Here is a 23,282-nt window from a genome sequence, read left to right on the forward strand (position 1 = left end):
AGTTGACTAAATGGGGTCAGCCCTAGAACACCCAGAATTAAATGCCCTCAAATAACACAAACTGCAATGTCATGACACCAGTGGTGTAAAGTTTACTTGAAAGTACTACATAAGGTATCTTTACTTTTACTCAAGTATGACAGTTGGGTACTTTTTCCACCACTGTACGAGACACAGAGAGAGCTGGGGTGAGAGTTTGTCACTGACCATCCTGAGAGGGACTCTAGCTGTAGAACCATTACAGAAAGTAGCAGTGGTTTGAGGTAGGAAATACACTCACTTACCTAACAGCTACTTTATAACAAACAGCTACTGCTTATGTATAGCCGTGGAATGCTTCGAAAGGCTCACATCCACACCATCATGGGCCCACTCTAATTCGCATACTGCCACAACAGATCCACAGATGACACAATCTCTATTGCACTCCACTCTGCCCTTTCCCACCTGGACAAAAGGAAAACCTATGTGAGAATGCTATTCATTGACTACAGCTCAGCGTTCAACACCATAGAGCCCACAAAGCTCATCACTAAGCTCAGGACCCTGGGACTGAACACCTCCATCTGCAACTGGATCCTGGACTTTCTGACGGGACGCCCCCAGGTAGTGAGGGTAGGTAACAACACATCCGCCACACTGACCCTCAACACGGGGGCCCCTCACGGGTGTGTGCTTAGTTCCCTCGTGTACTCACTCTTCAACCACGACTGCGTGACCATGAACAGCTTCTACCCCCCAACCAATAAGACTGTTAAATAGTTAGTCTGGGTAGCTAGTTGGTTAACTATTTAACTATCTTCTGCATTGCCCCTTATTGCACTAACTCTTTTTGACTCATCACATACCCTGCTGCTACTGTTTGCTATCTCTCACTCTATTCCTGGTTATATGTGCCTACTGTATCTACCTCAAAGACCTCGTACCCCTGCATATCAACTCAGTACTGGTACCCCGTCTATATAAGGCCAAGTTATCATGACTCATTGGGTATCTATTATATTATTACGTGTTTTACTTTTCTATTATTTCTCTATTTTCTTTCTCTCTGCATTGTTGGGAAGGGCCCGTATGTAAACATTTCACTGTTAGTCCAAACCTGTTGTTTACGAAGCATGTGACAAAGATTTTTTGGGGTTCTGCTATACGTACAGTATGTGAGGATGGTGGTGTCTCCTATTGAGTCTACGTAGTGGTGTCTCTTATTGAGTCTAGGTAGGTGGTGTCTCTTATTGAGTCTAGGTAGTGGTGTCTTATTGAGTCTAGGTAGGTGGTGTCTCTTATTGAGTCTAGGTAGTGGTGTCTTATTGAGTCTAGCAAGGTGGTGTCTCTTATTGAGTCTAGGTAGGTGGTGTCTCGTATTGAGTCTAGGTAGGTGGTGTCTCTTATTGAGTCTAGGTAGGTGGTGTCTCTTATTGAGTCTAGGTAGTGGTGTCTCTTATTGAGTCTAGGTAGTGGTGTCTTATTGAGTCTAGGTAGGTGGTGTCTCTTATTGAGTCTAGGTAGTGGTGTCTTATTGAGTCTAGCAAGGTGGTGTCTCTTATTGAGTCTAGGTAGGTGGTGTCTCTTATTGAGTCTAGCAAGGTGGTGTCTCTTATTGAGTCCAGGTAGTGTTGTCTCTTATTGAGTCCAGGTAGTGGTGTCTCTTATTGATAATATGAAGGTGGTGTCTCCTCTCACTCTACAGAGAGGTCCCCTCAGCCATGGCCTGGACAGCATTACTAATGCTCTTTAGGCCAGAGGGTTAGGAGGAGACAGGGCCAGGGATGATCACTCCTTTAAATAACATAGCTATCTGCCTGTTAATCCCTGCCTGGCAGTGTGTGTGTGTGCCAGCCTGCCCAGCTGGGCAACAGAGATAAAGCACAGAGGGAAACACGTTACCCCAGCTTTTGTTCCTCAAGGCTCCTTTGTGTAGTTCTGCTAATCTTCTTTAAAGAGTCTAGTACTCATGTGAATGTGTGCAATACCTTCAATTGTCAATCTCATATAGAAAGAAACATACGTTGGTACAGACTATCAGTAACATTTCAAATAACTAAATAACCTTAGCGCTAACCCTGACCTTAACCCTTATCCTAACCATAAACTTAACCCTAACACCTAATCTAAACGTTTACTCCAACTCTTATTCAAACCTAACCGTAACCTTAGCAACCAGTTGCTTATCAGCAGATAGAATGACTATCAACAAACTATCTGTGGAGCATCTACTAATGGAAAATCCGTACTATCCAAATAAAGTGTGATCATAGGTACATTTTTTCTGTGAGTGTCGGCCTGCCGGCTGTAAGATGGGGACACTGTGAGGACTACTTTGGATCAAGTGTTTTCATTAATACTTGTAACTGCTATCCTCTAGGAACACATTCTACATATTTTTGTATATGTTTTTTACCCAAATAAATTTAATTCAACTGTTATTCCTCCCTCTTTTTCTTCTGTGAATGAACAAGTGTTACTGTAGTGAACAAGTGTTACTGTAGTGAACAAATATTACTGTAGTGAACAAGTATTACTGTAGTGAACAAGTATTACTGTAGTGAACAAATATTACTGTAGTGAACAAGTATTACTGTAGTGAACAAGTATTACTGTAGTGAACAAATATTACTGTAGTGAACAAGTATTACTGTAGTGAAACTCACCCTCTTCTTCTTCCTCGCTGTTCTGCTTCCTCTTCTTCCGGGACTTTGAATTCTTCTTGGTCTTCATGTCCTGTTGTTCCATAATGTGCTGCATGACTGTAAATGAAGTGGTGAGGAGGACGGGAAAGACAAAATGTTATTTTGATTAAAGATTTGTCACCATAACGCTCTCCCCAGTGTCTAGGTCTGAAAAACAGATGATGGTGTTTTGTGCTGGGCTCTCTCAACTTTGACCTTTACTCCCACTCCATGTTTTTGTCTCACTTTTCCAGTGCTGCATCCTGTTTGATCTGGCCTGAATCCCAGATAATAATAGCTGGAAAACCAATATCAACTGTCTGTTTTTGAACTCACGGGAATACCGGATACATAAACACACCTCTGGATGCACCCAAGTCTAATCAAACAAATAAATCATATTTATTCCAAAACCACCAGCTACAGGAAAACAACCTCCACCAACCCATAATCCATGGTAAACACAGAAAAAGATTCATAGATGTACTATATATATATAGTACAAACATTTTTATCAATAGAAGCAGTTTTGCCACTCACTCTTCTTGTCGTTGGAGGGCTCCAGGTGTGTCTGGATGTACCCCTCAAGGTAGCTTCTGAACTTGGGCGAGGGGGAGAAGAAGGCCAGGCTGATGGCCATGAATTCCCAGCCGGCCTCCAGGCTCCTCAGGCTCAGGTTGTCAGTGGTCTGTCTGACCAGCTGGACGTACAGCTCATCCCTCAGGGCCTGCATTCCCCAGCACTTAGTGACCACCAGCAGGGCGGTGTGACGGCGCTCCAGCCGGGCCGGACGATCCCCCATGTAGCCCTGAATCAGCTTGAACATCTCACAGGCTTCCTTCTTGACGGTGCGGTCGCTGGTGATCAGCATGGGCTTCTTGATGGAGCCCCTGTTCCAGGAGAGCATGTTGGCGATGGAGACGCGGCGGCGGAACAGGCCCTGGGTGTGCAGGTTCAGGTTCTTACTGGCCCAGTCCACCATGTTGGTGTCTGGAGGAGGTTTACAGAGGGTGGTGTAAGGGTACTGGTATCCCACACTGCCGCCTCCTCCTCCCCCACCTCCCCTCCTGTCTCCAGTCACTTTGACTCCATGAGGGGTGCCCCTGTGTCCATTACCTCCGCCTTGTGACGAGATCTCCGACTGGGCCTTGGAGTCCAGCGTTCCTGCCTGGAGAAGAAGATCCAGAGGGAGAGGAAGATTTAACAAGGCATAGACATAAACGCTACAGCTGGAATCATATGTGAATTACTGTCTGTTGATGGCATGTGTCTAATTCTGTAAACATACAGTACATTGAGCATGTGAATTATGGTGTGTGTGCCTGTGTGTTCGTCAGTGTGCATACTGTAGGATCAGTTTACTAATGTCCCCTAAAGCGTTAACAGAGTAGAATCTGGAATCATTCATGCAGATCACACTGTAGAAATAGGTGACCCAATGTGGCTATCACATCTAAACACATATATGGTAACATAACAACCATCCCCCACTCTCTGTGGCCTTCTTCTGGCTGTTTCCCTTCCATCGCCCCAAAACACTTCCACTGCCACTGGCCCTTTACCAAATACAAATGAAACTACACTGAACAAAAATATATATGCAACATGCAACAATTTAAAAGATGTTGTCCCAATCCTCTTCAATGACTGTGTGAAGTTGCTGGAAAGTCCCAACTTTGAGATTAGCAAACCGTTCGTCACATACGACACCATACATTCATCCGTGAAGAGCACATTTCTCCAGCAGCCATCGAAGCTGAGCATTTGCCCACTGAAGTGGGTTACAACCCCAAACTGCAGTCAGGTCAAGACCCTGGTGAGGACGACGTGCACTCGGATGAGCTTTCCTGAGACGGTTTCAGACAGTTGGTGCAGAAATTCTTCAGTTGTGCAAACCCACAGTTTCAGATGGTCTCAGCTGATCCCGCAGGTGATGAATCCAAATGTGGAGGTGCTGAGCTGCCGTGTTGACACGTGGTCTGCGGTTGTGAGACCAGTTCGACGTACTGACAAATTCTCTAAAATGACGTTGGAGGTGGCTTATGGTAGAGAAATTAACATTCAATTATCTGGCAACAGCTCTGGTGGACATTCCTGCAGTCAGCATGCCAATTACACGCTCCCTCAAAACTTGAGACATCTGTAGCATGTGACAAAATTGCACATTTTAGAGTGGCCTTTTGTTTCCCCCCAGCACAAGGTGCACATGTGTAATTATCATATTGTTTAATCAGTTTATTGATATGCCACACCTGTTTGGTGGATTTATTATCTTCGCAAATGAGTAATGCTCACTAACAGCAATGTTTTGTGCACAATATTTGAGCGAAATAAGCTTTTTGTGTGTGAGGAACATTTCTGGGATCTTTTATTTCAGCTCATGAAACATTGGACCAACACTTTACACGTTGCATTTAGAATTGTGTTCACTATACTTTCACAAATCTAATAACATGAGTTTGTTCGCTTTATGCAATGAATCATATCAAATCCCAAACGGCCAACATTGTTCTCTCTTTAGAACATCCAGGTAATTCAATCACAATCATATCAATAGTGCGTTTGCCTCTGAACCAACACTAATGTCTTACCAAAGGCTTTTTCAAACTCAATTACATGGCCTAAAGAAGAACAAACAGTAATAACCAACAATAACCTTGAAAGATGGGCTTTTAAATTCATACTCATATGACCTCATATTTACTGCTGCAGAAGTCAGGCAGATCTGTTCGAGGAAATCTGGCCTCTTATACTGTATATCAGGCTTTACATTATTGTTCTGACAGAGATGTGTGGGTAGGGACCAGGGAGGGTACCCCTATTTTACACAGCAGCCGTAAAAGACATATGTCTATGTAGTAAGGGCTTCATAATGTGGTCTTATTAAAAACAAAAGCGTCATGATAATCTTTTCAGTAATGTAGTAATCCCTGCAGCATGGTGAAACATGTGGGCCGTTGATCAGAAGTACAACTGGTTTATTTGTCCACAGCTCAGGCCCAAAGCCTTCCAATCTTAACCCCGTCAGCAGGTCTGGAGTTAAGCTCCACTAAGACCCGCTCAGGCCAAAACAGCATTTCCCCAAAAGGCTCAGGTTGTCTGGGTCTCTATGTTTTTGGTTGGATAGCTTTCTCAAATTCTTTCTTAGGTTTTTGCATTCTTCATCAAATCATCTGTCATTGTTGTTCATTTTCTTGGGTTGTCTGCTTGAATTTTTTTAATTTGATGGTGAAGCTGAGAAACTGCCAAGTTTACACCTTCACTATTACAGTGAAATGTTTTGTCCAGGAAATTGTCTAAAAGGGACTGAATTAGTTGTTGCCTAATTATTTTTTGGTAGGTTTCCACACTACTTTCCTTCCATGTACAGCATTTCTTAATATTATTCAGTTCCTTTGGCTTTGATGATTGAGTATCGCTCTGTTCAAGTGGACTGTGATTTTGCTGTGATCTGATAGGTGTGTCAGTGGGCTGACTGTGAACGCTCTGAGAGACTCTGGGTTGAGGTTAGTGATAAAGTAGTCTACAGTACTACTGCCATGTATCCACTATAGGAGTCCCCTCGAAGTCTACCATTGACTATGTACATACCCAGCGTGGGACAGAGCTGCAGGAGGTGTGACCCGTTTTTGTTGGTTATGTTGTCGTAGTTGTGCCGAGGGGGGCATATAGGGGAGGGAATGCTGTCACCTCCAGGTAGGTGTTTGTCCCCCTGTGTGCTGAGGGTGTCAGGTTCTTGTCCGGTTCTGGCATTTAGGTCACCACAGACTAGTACATGTCCCTTGGCCTGGAAATGATTGATTTCCCCCTCCAGGATGGAGAAGCTGTCTTTATTCAAGTATGGGGATTCTAGTGGGGGATATAGGTAGCACACATGAGGACATTTTTCTCTGTTGAGATCATTTCCTTTTGAATTTCTAGCCAGATGAAAAATGTCCCTGTTTTGATTAATTTAATAGCGTGAGTTAGGTCTGCTCTATACCAAATTAGCATTCCCCCTGAGTCCCTTCCCTGTTTCACACCTGGTAGTTTGGTGGATGGGATTACCAGCTCTCTGTAACCTAGAGGGAAACCAGTGGGTCCATCTCCTCTATACCAGGTTTATTGTAGGATGACAATGTCTGTATTTCTGATTTCTTTGATGAAGTCCAGATTCCTGCTCTTTAAGCCAAAGGCAGATGACCTCAGGCCTTGGATATTCCAGGATGAGATAGTGAAGATTTTGTGTTCCATAAAGTGTCCAATGTTAGTCGTGTGGTTTGGCTTCAGGCCAGTAATTGTGAGAAGAGCCTGCTGAGCATCTGGTACATGCCATTGGCTTGGGCTAGTGTAAGAGTGGGGGTTGGGCCTGTTTTCCTACTCACGGCCTGGGCGTATGTGTGTTGAGGCCCCCCATGTTCAGGCCCTCTTTGGGGTGCATGGGGTGGGCAGGAGGGGCATAGGTCTGATCTGAGGTGTTCTAAATGGGGTGTGGGCATGGTTGACTTGGGGGGTGTTGATTGGTTGGGGTGGGGGTGTGGATGTGGCTGGTGGTACTGTGGTCTGGATGTAGGTTCTCTCGGCGGGGGGGGGGGGGGGGGGGTCCCGCAGGTCTGGGAGAGTGTCTCTACTGGTCTGGGAGAGTGTCTCGACTGGTTTGGGAGAGTGTCTCTACTGGTCTGGGTGGAGTGTCTCGACTGGTCTGGGAGAGTGTCTCTACTGGTCTGGGTGGAGTGTCTCTACTGGTCTGGGAGAGTGTCTCTACTGGTCTGGGTGGAGTGTCTCTACTGGTCTGGGTGGAGTGTCTCGACTGGTCTGGGAGAGTGTCTCGACTGGTCTGGGTGGAGTGTCTCGACTGGTCTGGGACAGTGTCTCTACTGGTCTGTGTGGAGTGTCTCTACTGGTCTGGGACAGTGTCTCTACTGGTCTGGGAGAGTGTCTCGACTGGTCTGGGTGGAGTGTCTCTACTGGTCTGGGTGGAGTGTCTCTACTGGTCTGGGAGAGTGTCTCTACTGGTCTGGGAGAGTGTCTCTACTGGTCTGGGTGGAGTGTCTCTACTGGTCTGGGTGAGTGTCTCGACTGGTCTGGGTGGAGTGTCTCGACTGGTCTGGGAGAGTGTCTCGACTGGTCTGGGTGGAGTGTCTCGACTGGTCTGGGTGGAGTGTCTCGACTGGTCTGGGTGGAGTGTCTCGACTGGTCTGGGAGAGTGTCTCGACTGGTCTGGGAGAGTGTCTCTACTGGTCTGGGTGGAGTGTCTCGACTGGTCTGGGTGGAGTGTCTCGACTGGTCTGGGTGGAGTGTCTCGACTGGTCTGGGTGGAGTGTCTCGACTGGTCTGGGTGGAGTGTCTCGACTGGTCTGGGTGGAGTGTCTCGACTGGTCTGGGTGGAGTGTCTCGACTGGTCTGGGAGAGTGTCTCGACTGTTCTGGGTGGAGTGTCTCGACTGGTCTGGGTGGAGTGTCTCGACTGGTCTGGGTGGAGTGTCTCGACTGGTCTGGGTGGAGTGTCTCGACTGGTCTGGGTGGAGTGTCTCGACTGGTCTGGGTGGAGTGTCTCGACTGGTCTGGGTGGAGTGTCTCGACTGGTCTGGGTGGAGTGTCTCGACTGGTCTGGGAGAGTGTCTCTACTGGTCTGGGTGGAGTGTCTCGACTGGTCTGGGTGGAGTGTCTCGACTGGTCTGGGTGGAGTGTCTCTACTGGTCTGGGTGGAGTGTCTCGACTGGTCTGGGAGAGTGTCTCTACTGGTCTGGGAGAGTGTCTCTACTGGTCTGGGTGGAGTGTCTCGACTGGTCTGGGAGAGTGTCTCGACTGGTCTGGGAGAGTGTCTCGACTGGTCTGGGAGAGTGTCTCGACTGGTCTGGGTGGAGTGTCTCGACTGGTCTGGGTGGAGTGTCTTCGATTGGTCTGGAAGAGTGTCTCGACTGGTCTGGGTGGAGTGTCTCGACTGGTCTGGGTGGAGTGTCTCGACTGGTCTGGGTGGAGTGTCTCGACTGGTCTGGGAGGAGTGTCTCGACTGGTCTGGGTGGAATGTCTCGACTGGTCTGGGAGAGTGTCTCGACTGGTCTGGGTGGAGTGTCTCGACTGGTCTGGGTGGAGTGTCTCGACTGGTCTGGGTGGAGTGTCTCGACTGGTCTGGGTGGAGTGTCTCGACTGGTCTGGGTGGAGTGTCTCGACTGGTCTGGGTGGAGTGTCTCGACTGGTCTGGGTGGAGTGTCTCGACTGGTCTGGGTGGAGTGTCTCGACTGGTCTGGGTGGAGTGTCTCGACTGGTCTGGGTGGAGTGTCTCGACTGGTCTGGGTGGAGTGTCTCGACTGGTCTGGGTGGAGTGTCTCGACTGGTCTGGGAGAGTGTCTCTACTGGTCTGGGGAGAGTGTCTCTACTGGTCTGGGTGGAGTGTCTCTACTGGTCTGGGAGAGTGTCTCGACTGGTCTGGGTGGAGTGTCTCGACTGGTCTGGGAGAGTGTCTCTACTGGTCTGGGTGGAGTGTCTCGACTGGTCTGGGTGGAGTGTCTCGACTGGTCTGGGTGGAGTGTCTCGACTGGTCTGGGAGAGTGTCTCTACTGGTCTGGGGAGAGTGTCTCTACTGGTCTGGGTGGAGTGTCTCTACTGGTCTGGGAGAGTGTCTCTACTGGTCTGGGTGGAGTGTCTCGACTGGTCTGGGAGAGTGTCTCTACTGGTCTGGGTGGAGTGTCTCTACTGGTCTGGGTGGAGTGTCTCGACTGGTCTGGGTGGAGTGTCTCGACTGGTCTGGGAGAGTGTCTCGACTGGTCTGGGAGAGTGTCTCTACTGGTCTGGGAGAGTGTCTCGACTGGTCTGGGTGGAGTGTCTCGACTGGTCTGGGTGGAGTGTCTCTACTGGTCTGGGTGGAGTGTCTCAACTGGTCTGGGAGAGTGTCTCGACTGGTCTGGGAGAGTGTCTCTACTGGTCTGGGTGGAGTGTCTCGACTGGTCTGGGAGAGTGTCACGACTGGTCTAGGTGGAGTGTCTGTTGACACTGAGGTGTTGGGGCAGCGGTTGAGGGCGATGTCCTTTAGGGTCCGGGCAAAGGTGGGCACTGCTGCGTTGTATAGGTGGACTTGGTTGTAAAGGCTGTTCAAGTCCAGGGTGGAGTGGTGGGCCAGGTAGACATTTGGCTTTGAGGCACAGTCACGGAAAATACTTGCATTTACCCGCTGAATGGTAGCAGGGTGGAAGTATTTTCATGGTAGCAGGGTGAAGATAACCACTTGTGCGTTGGGGAAAGTAGAAGAAGCTTTTTCAATCACTCCCTTCAGTGCTGTGGCCACCATTTCCTGCTGTGTTCTCAGGTCGTTTGTGTCTGTGTGTATTATTTTGTGGCTGGGTGACCCTAGTTGTCCTCAGACAGAAGGTCTAGGGCATGCTAGGTGTTTGGACACCAGAGTTTAGTGTGTTTGGGAAAAAGTACATTTTCTTGTATATATTTTCCGTTTGAGTCCATAAGGAGTACAATCTGTGGCTTGTATATGTTCTCAGTGGGTGTGGGGGGGGTTGTCAGGAGCTATCAGGGTGGCTGACAGGGGGGGTGCTCAGAGGGGGTGAGAGGCCCTGGGCTTGGGGTTCTTCATTTGTCTGTTCTGCTGTGATGTCGACGCTATGGTCAGGGTCTGGGGTGGACTGTTCTGCTGTGATGTCAAGGCTATGGTCAGGGTCTGGGGTGGACTGTTCTGCTGTGATGTCAAGGCTATGGTCAGGGTCTGGGGTGGACTGTTCTGCTGTGATGTCAAGGCTATGGTCAGGGTCTGGGGTGGACTGTTCTGCTGTGATGTCGACGCTATGGTCAGGGTCTGGGGTGGACTGTTCTGCTGTGATGTCGACGCTATGGTCAGGGTCTGGTGTGGACTGTTCTGCTGTGATGTCAAGGCTATGGTCAGGGTCTGGGGTGGACTGTTCTGCTGTGATGTCAAGGCTATGGTCAGGGTCTGGGGTGGACTGTTCTGCTGTGATGTCAAGGCTATGGTCAGGGTCTGGGGTGGACTGTTCTGCTGTGATGTCAAGGCTATGGTCAGGGTCTGGGGTGGACTGTTCTGCTGTGATGTCAAGGCTATGGTCAGGGTCTGGGGTGGACTGTTCTGCTGGCTTCTCTGCATTGGTGGCCACCTCTCTAATGGGTTGTTCTCTGTCACATGTCATTCCCTCCTTCTCCTCCAGCACTCAGTTCTGTTCTAGACTTGTACAGATTGACATTAGCTGACTCAGAGTCCTCGTTGTCTAGTATCCGAGTTTCCACCTATCGCGAACACCTCCCCTCTTAACAGAGGTGTAGTGTGTTAATATAGCACTGCACCATGCCAGGGGATGGTCTGGTTAATATAGCACTGCACCATGCCAGGGGATGGTCTGTGTTAATATAGCACTGTGCCATGCCAGGGGATGGTCTGTGTTAATATAGCACTGCACCATGCCAGGGGATGGTCTGTGTTAATATAGCACTGTGCCATGCCAGGGGATGGTCTGTGTTAATATAGCACTGCACCATGCCAGGGGATGGTCTGGTTAATATAGCACTGTGCCATGCCAGGGGATGGTCTGTGTTAATATAGCACTGTGCCAGGGGATGGTCTGGTTAATATAGCACTGTGCCAGGGGATGGTCTGGTTAATATAGCACTGTGCCATGGGATGGTCTGTGTTAATATAGCACCATGCCAGGGGATGGTCTGGTTAATATAGCACTGTGCCATGCCAGGGGATGGTCTGTGTTAATATAGCACTGTGCCATGCCAGGGGATGGTCTGTGTTAATATAGCACTGTGCCAGGGGATGGTCTGTGTTAATATAGCACTGTGCCAGGGGATGGTCTGTGTTAATATAGCACTGTGCCAGGGGATGGTCTGTGTTAATATAGCACCATGCCAGGGGATGGTCTGTGTTAATATAGCACTGTGCCAGGGGATGGTCTGTGTTAATATAGCACTCTGCCAGGGGATGGTCTGTGTTAATATAGCACTCTGCCAGGGGATGGTCTGTGTTAATATAGCACTGTGCCAGGGGATGGTCTGGTTAATATAGCACTGTGCCAGGGGATGGTCTGGTTAATATAGCACTGTGCCAGGGGATGGTCTGGTTAATATAGCACTGTGCCAGGGGATGGTCTGTGTTAATATAGCACTCTGCCAGGGGATGGTCTGTGTTAATATAGCACTGTGCCAGGGGATGGTCTGGTTAATATAGCACTGTGCCAGGGGATGGTCTGTGTTAATATAGCACTGTGCCAGGGGATGGTCTGTGTTAATATAGCACTCTGCCAGGGGATGGTCTGGTTAATATAGCACTGTGCCATGGGATGGTCTGGTTAATATAGCACTGTGCCAGGGGATGGTCTGTGTTAATATAGCACTGTGCCAGGGGATGGTCTGGTTAATATAGCACTGTGCCAGGGGATGGTCTGGTTAATATAGCACTGTGCCAGGGGATGGTCTGTGTTAATATAGCACTGTGCCAGGGGATGGTCTGTGTTAATATAGCACTGTGCCAGGGGATGGTCTGGTTAATATAGCACTGTGCCAGGGGATGGTCTGTGTTAATATAGCACTGTGCCAGGGGATGGTCTGTGTTAATATAGCACTGTGCCAGGGGATGGTCTGTGTTAATATAGCACTGTGCCAGGGGATGGTCTGTGTTAATATAGCACTGTGCCAGGGGATGGTCTGGTTAATATAGCACTGTGCCAGGGGATGGTCTGTGTTAATATAGCACTGTGCCATGCCAGGGGATGGTCTGTGTTAATATAGCACTGTGCCAGGGGATGGTCTGTGTTAATATAGCACTGTGCCATGCCAGGGGATGGTCTGTGTTAATATAGCACTGTGCCAGGGGATGGTCTGGTTAATATAGCACTGTGCCAGGGGATGGTCTGGTTAATATAGCACTGTGCCAGGGGATGGTCTGGTTAATATAGCACTGTGCCAGGGGATGGTCTGGTTAATATAGCACTCTGCCAGGGGATGGTCTGGTTAATATAGCACTGTGCCAGGGGATGGTCTGGTTAATATAGCACTGCACCATGCCAGGGGATGGTCTGTGTTAATATAGCACTGTGCCATGCCAGCGGATGGTCTGGTTAATATAGCACTGCACCATGCCAGGGGATGGTCTGTGTTAATATAGCACTGTGCCATGCCAGGGGATGGTCTGTGTTAATATAGCACTGCACCATGCCAGGGGATGGTCTGGTTAATATAGCACTGTGCCATGCCAGGGGATGGTCTGTGTTAATATAGCACTGCACCATGCCAGGGGATGGTCTGGTTAATATAGCACTGTGCCATGCCAGGGGATGGTCTGTGTTAATATAGCACTGTGCCAGGGGATGGTCTGTGTTAATATAGCACTGTGCCATGCCAGGGGATGGTCTGGTTAATATAGCACTGTGCCAGGGGATGGTCTGTGTTAATATAGCACTGTGCCAGGGGATGGTCTGTGTTAATATAGCACTGTGCCAGGGGATGGTCTGGTTAATATAGCACTGTGCCATGGGATGGTCTGGTTAATATAGCACTGTGCCAGGGGATGGTCTGTGTTAATATAGCACTGTGCCAGGGGATGGTCTGTGTTAATATAGCACTGTGCCAGGGGATGGTCTGTGTTAATATAGCACTCTGCCAGGGGATGGTCTGTGTTAATATAGCACTGTGCCAGGGGATGGTCTGTGTTAATATAGCACTCTGCCAGGGGATGGTCTGTGTTAATATAGCACTGTGCCAGGGGATGGTCTGGTTAATATAGCACTGTGCCAGGGGATGGTCTGGTTAATATAGCACTGTGCCAGGGGATGGTCTGTGTTAATATAGCACTGTGCCAGGGGATGGTCTGGTTAATATAGCACTGTGCCAGGGGATGGTCTGTGTTAATATAGCACTGTGCCAGGGGATGGTCTGTGTTAATATAGCACTGTGCCAGGGGATGGTCTGTGTTAATATAGCACTGTGCCAGGGGATGGTCTGTGTTAATATAGCACTGTGCCAGGGGATGGTCTGTGTTAATATAGCACTGTGCCAGGGGATGGTCTGGTTAATATAGCACTGTGCCAGGGGATGGTCTGGTTAATATAGCACTGTGCCAGGGGATGGTCTGTGTTAATATAGCACTGTGCCAGGGGATGGTCTGGTTAATATAGCACTGTGCCAGGGGATGGTCTGTGTTAATATAGCACTCTGCCAGGGGATGGTCTGTGTTAATATAGCACTGTGCCATGCCAGGGGATGGTCTGTGTTAATATAGCACTCTGCCAGGGGATGGTCTGTGTTAATATAGCACTGTGCCATGCCAGGGGATGGTCTGTGTTAATATAGCACTCTGCCAGGGGATGGTCTGTGTTAATATAGCACTCTGCCAGGGGATGGTCTGGTTAATATAGCACTGTGCCATGCCAGGGGATGGTCTGTGTTAATATAGCACTCTGCCAGGGGATGGTCTGTGTTAATATAGCACTGTGCCATGCCAGGGGATGGTCTGTGTTAATATAGCACTCTGCCAGGGGATGGTCTGTGTTAATATAGCACTCTGCCAGGGGATGGTCTGTGTTAATATAGCACTGTGCCAGGGGATGGTCTGTGTTAATATAGCACTGTGCCAGGGGATGGTCTGTGTTAATATAGCACTGTGCCAGGGGATGGTCTGTGTTAATATAGCACTGTGCCAGGGGATGGTCTGTGTTAATATAGCACTGTGCCAGGGGATGGTCTGTGTTAATATAGCACTGTGCCAGGGGATGGTCTGTGTTAATATAGCACTCTGCCAGGGGATGGTCTGTGTTAATATAGCACTCTGCCAGGGGATGGTCTGGTTAATATAGCACTGTGCCAGGGGATGGTCTGTGTTAATATAGCACTGTGCCAGGGGATGGTCTGTGTTAATATAGCACTGTGCCATGGGATGGTCTGGTTAATATAGCACTGTGCCAGGGGATGGTCTGGTTAATATAGCACTCTGCCAGGGGATGGTCTGTGTTAATATAGCACTGTGCCAGGGGATGGTCTGTGTTAATATAGCACTGTGCCAGGGGATGGTCTGTGTTAATATAGCACTGTGCCAGGGGATGGTCTGGTTAATATAGCACTGTGCCAGGGGATGGTCTGTGTTAATATAGCACTGTGCCAGGGGATGGTCTGGTTAATATAGCACTGTGCCAGGGGATGGTCTGTGTTAATATAGCACTGTGCCAGGGGATGGTCTGTGTTAATATAGCACTGTGCCAGGGGATGGTCTGTGTTAATATAGCACTGTGCCAGGGGATGGTCTGGTTAATATAGCACTGTGCCAGGGGATGGTCTGTGTTAATATAGCACTGTGCCAGGGGATGGTCTGTGTTAATATAGCACTGTGCCATGCCAGGGGATGGTCTGTGTTAATATAGCACTGTGCCAGGGGATGGTCTGTGTTAATATAGCACTGTACCAGGGGATGGTCTGTGTTAATATAGCACTCTGCCAGGGGATGGTCTGTGTTAATATAGCACTGTGCCAGGGGATGGTCTGTGTTAATATAGCACTGTGCCAGGGGATGGTCTGGTTAATATAGCACTCTGCCAGGGGATGGTCTGTGTTAATATAGCACTGTGCCAGGGGATGGTCTGTGTTAATATAGCACTGTGCCAGGGGATGGTCTGTGTTAATATAGCACTGTGCCAGGGGATGGTCTGTGTTAATATAGCACTGTGCCAGGGGATGGTCTGGTTAATATAGCACTGTGCCAGGGGATGGTCTGGTTAATATAGCACTGTGCCAGGGGATGGTCTGTGTTAATATAGCACTCTGCCAGGGGATGGTCTGGTTAATATAGCACTGTGCCAGGGGATGGTCTGTGTTAATATAGCACTCTGCCAGGGGATGGTCTGGTTAATATAGCACTCTGCCAGGGGATGGTCTGTGTTAATATAGCACTCTGCCAGGGGATGGTCTGGTTAATATAGCACTCTGCCAGGGGATGGTCTGGTTAATATAGCACTCTGCCAGGGGATGGTCTGGTTAATATAGCACTGCACCATGCCAGGGGATGGTCTGTGTTAATATAGCACTCTGCCAGGGGATGGTCTGTGTTAATATAGCACTGTGCCAGGGGATGGTCTGTGTTAATATAGCACTGTGCCAGGGGATGGTCTGGTTAATATAGCACTGTGCCAGGGGATGGTCTGGTTAATATAGCACTGTGCCAGGGGATGGTCTGTGTTAATATAGCACTGTGCCAGGGGATGGTCTGGTTAATATAGCACTGTGCCAGGGGATGGTCTGGTTAATATAGCACTGTGCCATGCCAGGGGATGGTCTGGTTAATATAGCACTCTGCCAGGGGATGGTCTGGTTAATATAGCACTCTGCCAGGGGATGGTCTGGTTAATATAGCACTCTGCCAGGGGATGGTCTGGTTAATATAGCACTGTGCCAGGGGATGGTCTGGTTAATATAGCACTGTGCCAGGGGATGGTCTGGTTAATATAGCACTCTGCCAGGGGATGGTCTGGTTAATATAGCACTCTGCCAGGGGATGGTCTGTGTTAATATAGCACTCTGCCAGGGGATGGTCTGGTTAATATAGCACTGTGCCAGGGGATGGTCTGTGTTAATATAGCACTGTGCCAGGGGATGGTCTGGTTAATATAGCACTGTGCCAGGGGATGGTCTGTGTTAATATAGTACTGTGCCAGGGGATGGTCTGGTTAATATAGCACTGTGCCAGGGGATGGTCTGTGTTAATATAGCACTGTGCCAGGGGATGGTCTGTGTTAATATAGCACTGTGCCAGGGGATGGTCTGTGTTAATATAGCACTGTGCCAGGGGATGGTCTGTGTTAATATAGCACTGTGCCAGGGGATGGTCTGGTTAATATAGCACTGTGCCAGGGGATGGTCTGGTTAATATAGCACTGTGCCAGGGGATGGTCTGTGTTAATATAGCACTGTGCCAGGGGATGGTCTGTGTTAATATAGCACTGTGCCAGGGGATGGTCTGTGTTAATATAGCACTCTGCCAGGGGATGGTCTGTGTTAATATAGCACTGTGCCAGGGGATGGTCTGTGTTAATATAGCACTGTGCCAGGGGATGGTCTGTGTTAATATAGCACTGTGCCAGGGGATGGTCTGTGTTAATATAGCACTGTGCCAGGGGATGGTCTGGTTAATATAGCACTGTGCCAGGGGATGGTCTGTGTTAATATAGCACTGTGCCAGGGGATGGTCTGTGTGGAAGATTAAGTTGTTTATGTTCCCATTTTCATAATAGTCAGCAAAAAGTGTCTCTTGATTTTCCATAAGGAGCTTTATTGTACTCTTTTTGTGCCTTCTAATGTTTTACATCCAGAGGGTAGTGTACTGTAATGACCTCTGAACAGCGGGAGGGGGCTTCAAAGGCCTCTGCATTTGGTTGGGGTGGGCTGTGAAACTCTCCTGCCATTGTTGGGCTCAAGGGCTTTGACACCTCTCACGTCACACCTCAGTGCTAATTGAAGTTGCATGTTCTATGTTTTATGACTGCTGCAAGATGAATGACCTCTTTCACGACATTAACGTTTCCTGAATCTGAACTACTCACTCAGTTCCAGGTTGGATGGTGTTTTCAGGTTACTGTTGTTTGTTTGCCAGAGCAGTTGCTGTATAGCTTGGAAAGAACCATCTTTGGTGGTAGGAATCCTTCCAGGTCATTTTGTCCGAAATCAGGTTGTAGGTTTGGAGTTTTGATTTGAAGTGAAGGTTATGTTGTGGAGGGTAGTATCCTGTATATGTCCTGGTGACATAGTGTTGTGGAGGGTAGTATCCTGTATATGTCCTGGTGACATAGTGTTGTGGAGGGTAGTATCCTGTATATGTCCTGGTGACATAGTGTTGTGGAGAGTAGTATCCTGTATATGTCCTGGTGACATAGTGTTGTGGAGGGTAGTATCCTGTATATGTCCTGGTGACATAGTGTTGTGGAGGGTAGTATCCTGTATATGTCCTGGTGACAGTATTGTGGAGGGTAGTATCCTGTATATGTCCTGGTGACATAGTGTTGTGGAGGGTAGTATCCTGTATATGTCCTGGTGACATAGTGTTGTGGAGGGTAGTATCCTGTATATGTCCTGGTGACATAGTGTTGTGGAGGGTAGTATCCTGTATATGTCCTGGTGACATAGTGTTGTGGAGGGTAGTATCCTGTATATGTCCTGGTGACATAGTGTTGTGGAGGGTAGTATCCTGTATATGTCCTGGTGACATAGTGGTGTGGAGGGTAGTATCCTGTATATGTCCTGGTGACATAGTGAAGGTTATGTTGTGGAGGGTAGTATCCTGTATATGTCCTGGTGACATAGTGTTGTGGAGAGTAGTATCCTGTATATGTCCTGGTGACATAGTGTTGTGGAGGGTAGTATCCTGTATATGTCCTGGTGACATAGTGTTGTGGAGGGTAGTATCCTGTATATGTCCTGGTGACATAGTGTTGTGGAGGGTAGCATCCTGTATATGTCCTGGTGACATAGTGAAGGTTATGTTGTGGAGGGTAGTATCCTGTATATGTCCTGGTGACATAGTGTTGTGGAGGGTAGTATCCTGTATATGTCCTGGTGACATAGTGTTGTGGAGGGTAGTATCCTGTATATGTCCTGGTGACATAGTGTTGTGGAGGGTAGTATCCTGTATATGTCCTGGTGACATAGTGAAGGTTATGTTGTGGAGGGTAGTATCCTGTATATGTCCTGGTGACATAGTGTTGTGGAGGGTAGTATCCTGTATATGTCCTGGTGACATAGTGTTGTGGAGGGTAGTATCCTGTATATGTCCTGGTGACATAGTGTTGTGGAGGGTAGTATCCTGTATATGTCCTGGTGACATAGTGAAGGTTATGTTGTGGAGGGTAGTATCCTGTATATGTCCTGGTGACATAGTGAAGGTTATGTTGTGGAGGGTAGTATCCTGTATATGTCCTGGTGACATAGTGTTGTGGAGGGTAGTATCCTGTATATGTCCTGGTGACATAGTATTGTGGAGGGTAGTATCCTGTATATGTCCTGGTGACATAGTGTTGTGGAGGGTAGTATCCTGTATATGTCCTGGTGACATAGTGTTGTGGAGGGTAGTATCCTGTATATGTCCTGGTGACAGTGTTGTGGAGGGTAGTATCCTGTATATGTCCTGGTGACATAGTGTTGTGGAGGGTAGTATCCTGTATATGTCCTGGTGACATAGTGTTGTGGAGGGTAGTATCCTGTATATGTCCTGGTGACATAGTGTTGTGGAGGGTAGTATCCTGTATATGTCCTGGTGACATAGTGTTGTGGAGGGTAGTATCCTGTATATGTCCTGGTGACATAGTGAAGGTTATGTTGTGGAGGGTAGTATCCTGTATATGTCCTGGTGACAGTGTTGTGGAGGGTAGTATCCTGTATATGTCCTGGTGACATAGTGGTGTGGAGGGTAGTATCCTGTATATGTCCTGGTGACATAGTGTTGTGGAGGGTAGTATCCTGTATATGTCCTGGTGACATAGTGAAGGTTATGTTGTGGAGGGTAGTATCCTGTATATGTCCTGGTGACATAGTGTTGTGGAGGGTAGTATCCTGTATATGTCCTGGTGACATAGTGTTGTGGAGGGTAGTATCCTGTATATATCCTGGTGACATAGTGTTGTGGAGGGTAGTATCCTGTATATGTCCTGGTGACATAGTGAAGGTTATGTTGTGGAGGGTAGTATCCTGTATATGTCCTGGTGACATAGTGTTGTGGAGGGTAGTATCCTGTATATGTCCTGGTGACATAGTGTTGTGGAGAGTAGTATCCTGTATATGTCCTGGTGACATAGTGTTGTGGAGAGTAGTATCCTGTATATGTCCTGGTGACATAGTGTTGTGGAGAGTAGTATCCTGTATATGTCCTGGTGACATAGTGAAGGTTATGTTGTGGAGGGTAGTATCCTGTATATGTCCTGGTGACATAGTGTTGTGGAGGGTAGTATCCTGTATATGTCCTGGTGACATAGTGTTGTGGAGGGTAGTATCCTGTATATGTCCTGGTGACATAGTGTTGTGGAGGGTAGTATCCTGTATATGTCCTGGTGACATAGTGAAGGTTATGTTGTGGAGGGTAGTATCCTGTATATGTCCTGGTGACATAGTGTTGTGGAGGGTAGTATCCTGTATATGTCCTGGTGACATAGTGTTGTGGAGGGTAGTATCCTGTATATGTCCTGGTGACATAGTGTTGTGGAGGGTAGTATCCTGTATATGTCCTGGTGACATAGTGAAGGTTATGTTGTGGAGGGTAGTATCCTGTATATGTCCTGGTGACATAGTGAAGGTTATGTTGTGGAGGGTAGTATCCTGTATATGTCCTGGTGACATAGTGTTGTGGAGGGTAGTATCCTGTATATGTCCTGGTGACATAGTATTGTGGAGGGTAGTATCCTGTATATGTCCTGGTGACATAGTGTTGTGGAGGGTAGTATCCTGTATATGTCCTGGTGACATAGTGTTGTGGAGGGTAGTATCCTGTATATGTCCTGGTGACAGTGTTGTGGAGGGTAGTATCCTGTATATGTCCTGGTGACATAGTGTTGTGGAGGGTAGTATCCTGTATGTGTCCTGGTGACATAGTGTTGTGGAGGGTAGTATCCTGTATATGTCCTGGTGACATAGTGTTGTGGAGGGTAGTATCCTGTATATGTCCTGGTGACATAGTGTTGTGGAGGGTAGTATCCTGTATATGTCCTGGTGACATAGTGAAGGTTATGTTGTGGAGGGTAGTATCCTGTATATGTCCTGGTGACAGTGTTGTGGAGGGTAGTATCCTGTATATGTCCTGGTGACATAGTGGTGTGGAGGGTAGTATCCTGTATATGTCCTGGTGACATAGTGTTGTGGAGGGTAGTATCCTGTATATGTCCTGGTGACATAGTGAAGGTTATGTTGTGGAGGGTAGTATCCTGTATATGTCCTGGTGACATAGTGTTGTGGAGGGTAGTATCCTGTATATGTCCTGGTGACATAGTGTTGTGGAGGGTAGTATCCTGTATATATCCTGGTGACATAGTGTTGTGGAGGGTAGTATCCTGTATATGTCCTGGTGACATAGTGTTGTGGAGGGTAGTATCCTGTATATGTCCTGGTGACATAGTGTTGTGGAGAGTAGTATCCTGTATATGTCCTGGTGACATAGTGTTGTGGAGAGTAGTATCCTGTATATGTCCTGGTGACATAGTGTTGTGGAGAGTAGTATCCTGTATATGTCCTGGTGACATAGTGGTGTGGAGGGTAGTATCCTGTATATGTCCTGGTGACATAGTGAAGGTTATGTTGTAGAGGGTAGTATCCTGTATATGTCCTTGACGAAAAATCCAAGTTTATTTAACTATAAATCAATGTTTTTGTAAATCTCTCTCTCTCTCTCTCTCTCTCTCTCTCTCTCTCTCTCTCTCTCTCTCTCTCTCTCTCTCTCTCTCTCTCTCTCTCTCTCTCTCTCTCTCTCTCTCTGTCTCTGTCTCTGTCTCTGTCTCTGTCTCTGTCTCTGTGTGTGTGTTCAAGAAGGCTGTCAGTGCCATCTCTTCCTGGTCAGTGTGTGTGGTGTGATAGTCTGTGATTGGGTTTAGCAGTGTCCTGTGTGTGTGACTGGGCTCTCTCACAGGCTGGGTTGCAGATAACATGGCAAGATACTCCACCTCAGGCACATTTGGGGAGGTGCATTAATTGTGTTAGTTTTTATATTACGGTTTGATAAAAGAAGCACTATTACAGACCCTGCTAATTGCTGATGTCTGGTTATTTAGGACCCCCTTCATTTTTCAATTTCAGACAGGCATTTTTGCTGAAGGCCTTTGGGAGAGTCATTTCCATGGCTGTTCATATACTGCAGTGAATGATATGGCTTCTGTGGGCCGGAACCACATTTTAGTCAGGCCATTTCAACCCACACACAGCCTCAGCCCCAGTCTCCTTGCAGAGCATAGGCAGCTTCTGCCAAGTGTACTCTCCTACAGATCTGACAATGAACAGTGAAACGACTCTGCCCCAATGTATTTCAACATGTGACTGGAGTATTCATCTGTACAAGGTAGGCGTTTCATATAGGAGCACATTTGAGTACATGATAAATGCACACCACAGACCACGCATACATCCACAAGACAAAATTGATATCAGCTCTGAGGATTTGAGGCCATTCAAGATGGCTTTTGCTGTCAATAACAGTCAGTAACTCAACCTCTGATAGGACATTTACTACACACTAAGTACACTCAAACCCAGTAAAGGTCCCCAAGGAGAGTCTACAATTTAGAAGTACTGTACATTCAGAATGTAAGGGATCCCATTCCAACCCATTATACCCAGTGATCCAGAGAGTACAGTGTTTTATATGTAACACTCTGGTGCCTTTGTAATAGTTGCAGGGCTGGACTGGGACTACTCTGTTCCTGACTATACTGGGACTACTCTGTTCCTGACTGGACTGGGACTACTCTGTTCCTGACTGGAGTGGGACTACTCTGTTCCTGACTATACTGGGACTACACTGTTCCTGACTGGACTGGGACTACTCTGTTCCTGACTGGACTGGGACTACTCTGTTCCTGACTGGACTGGGACTACTCTGTTCCTGACTGGACTGGGACTACTCTGTTCCTGACCATACTGGGACTACTCTGTTCCTGACTGGACTGGGACTACTCTGTTCCTGACTATACTGGGACTACTCTGTTCCTGACTGGACTGGGACTACTCTGTTCCTGACTGGACTGGGACTACTCTGTTCCTGACTGGACTGGGACTACTCTGTTCCTGACTATACTGGGACTACTCTGTTCCTGACTGGACTGGGACTACTCTGTTCCTGACTATACTGGGACTACTCTGTTCCTGACTGGACTGGGACTACTCTGTTCCTGACTGGACTGGGACTACTCTGTTCCTGACTGGACTGGGACTACTCTGTTACTGACTGGACTGGGACTACTCTGTTCCTGACTGGACTGGGACTACTCTGTTCCTGACTGGACTGGGACTACTCTGTTCCTGACTGGACTGGGACTACTCTGTTCCTGACTGGACTGGGACTACTCTGTTCCTGACTGGACTGGGACTACTCTGTTCCTGACTGGACTGGGACTACTCTGTTCCTGACTGGACTGGGACTACTCTGTTCCTGACTGGACTGGGACTACTCTGTTCCTGACTGGACTGGGACTACTCTGTTCCTGACTGGACTGGGACTACTCTGTTCCTGACTGGACTGGGACTACTCTGTTCCTGACTAGACTGGGACTACTCTGTTCCTGACTGGACTGGGACTACTCTGTTCCTGACTAGACTGGGACTACTCTGTTCCTGACTATACTGGGACTACTCTGTTCCTGACTGGACTGGGACTACTCTGTTCCTGACTATACTGGGACTACTCTGTTCCTGACTGGACTGGGACTACTCTGTTCCTGACTGGACTGGGACTACTCTGTTCCTGACTGGACTGGGACTACTCTGTTCCTGACTGGACTGGGACTACTCTGTTCCTGACTGGACTGGGACTACTCTGTTCCTGACTGGACTGGGACTACACTGTTCCTGACTGGACTGGGACTACTCTGTTCCTGACTAGACTGGGACTACTCTGTTCCTGACTATACTGGGACTACTCTGTTCCTGACTGGACTGGGACTACTCT

The 23,282-nt window shown here is 48.0% G+C and overlaps 1 protein-coding gene across 2 annotated transcripts in view; it reads right to left on the bottom strand.

Annotated features, from left to right (window-relative positions):
- Positions 1-23,282, bottom strand: part of LOC129861238 (rho GTPase-activating protein 39-like) — a 167,566-nt gene that overhangs the window by 23,841 nt on the left and 120,443 nt on the right. For both annotated transcript variants that reach the window (XM_055932469.1, XM_055932470.1), the window contains 2 exons: positions 3,207-3,834; positions 2,649-2,744 (listed from right to left, as the gene is read on the bottom strand). In XM_055932469.1, coding sequence (XP_055788444.1) covers positions 2,649-2,744; positions 3,207-3,834 — 724 coding nt within the window. The remainder of the gene's footprint in view (positions 1-2,648; positions 2,745-3,206; positions 3,835-23,282) is intronic.

This window comes from Salvelinus fontinalis, chromosome 8, assembly GCF_029448725.1.
Source record: "Salvelinus fontinalis isolate EN_2023a chromosome 8, ASM2944872v1, whole genome shotgun sequence".
NCBI lineage: Eukaryota > Metazoa > Chordata > Actinopteri > Salmoniformes > Salmonidae > Salvelinus > Salvelinus fontinalis.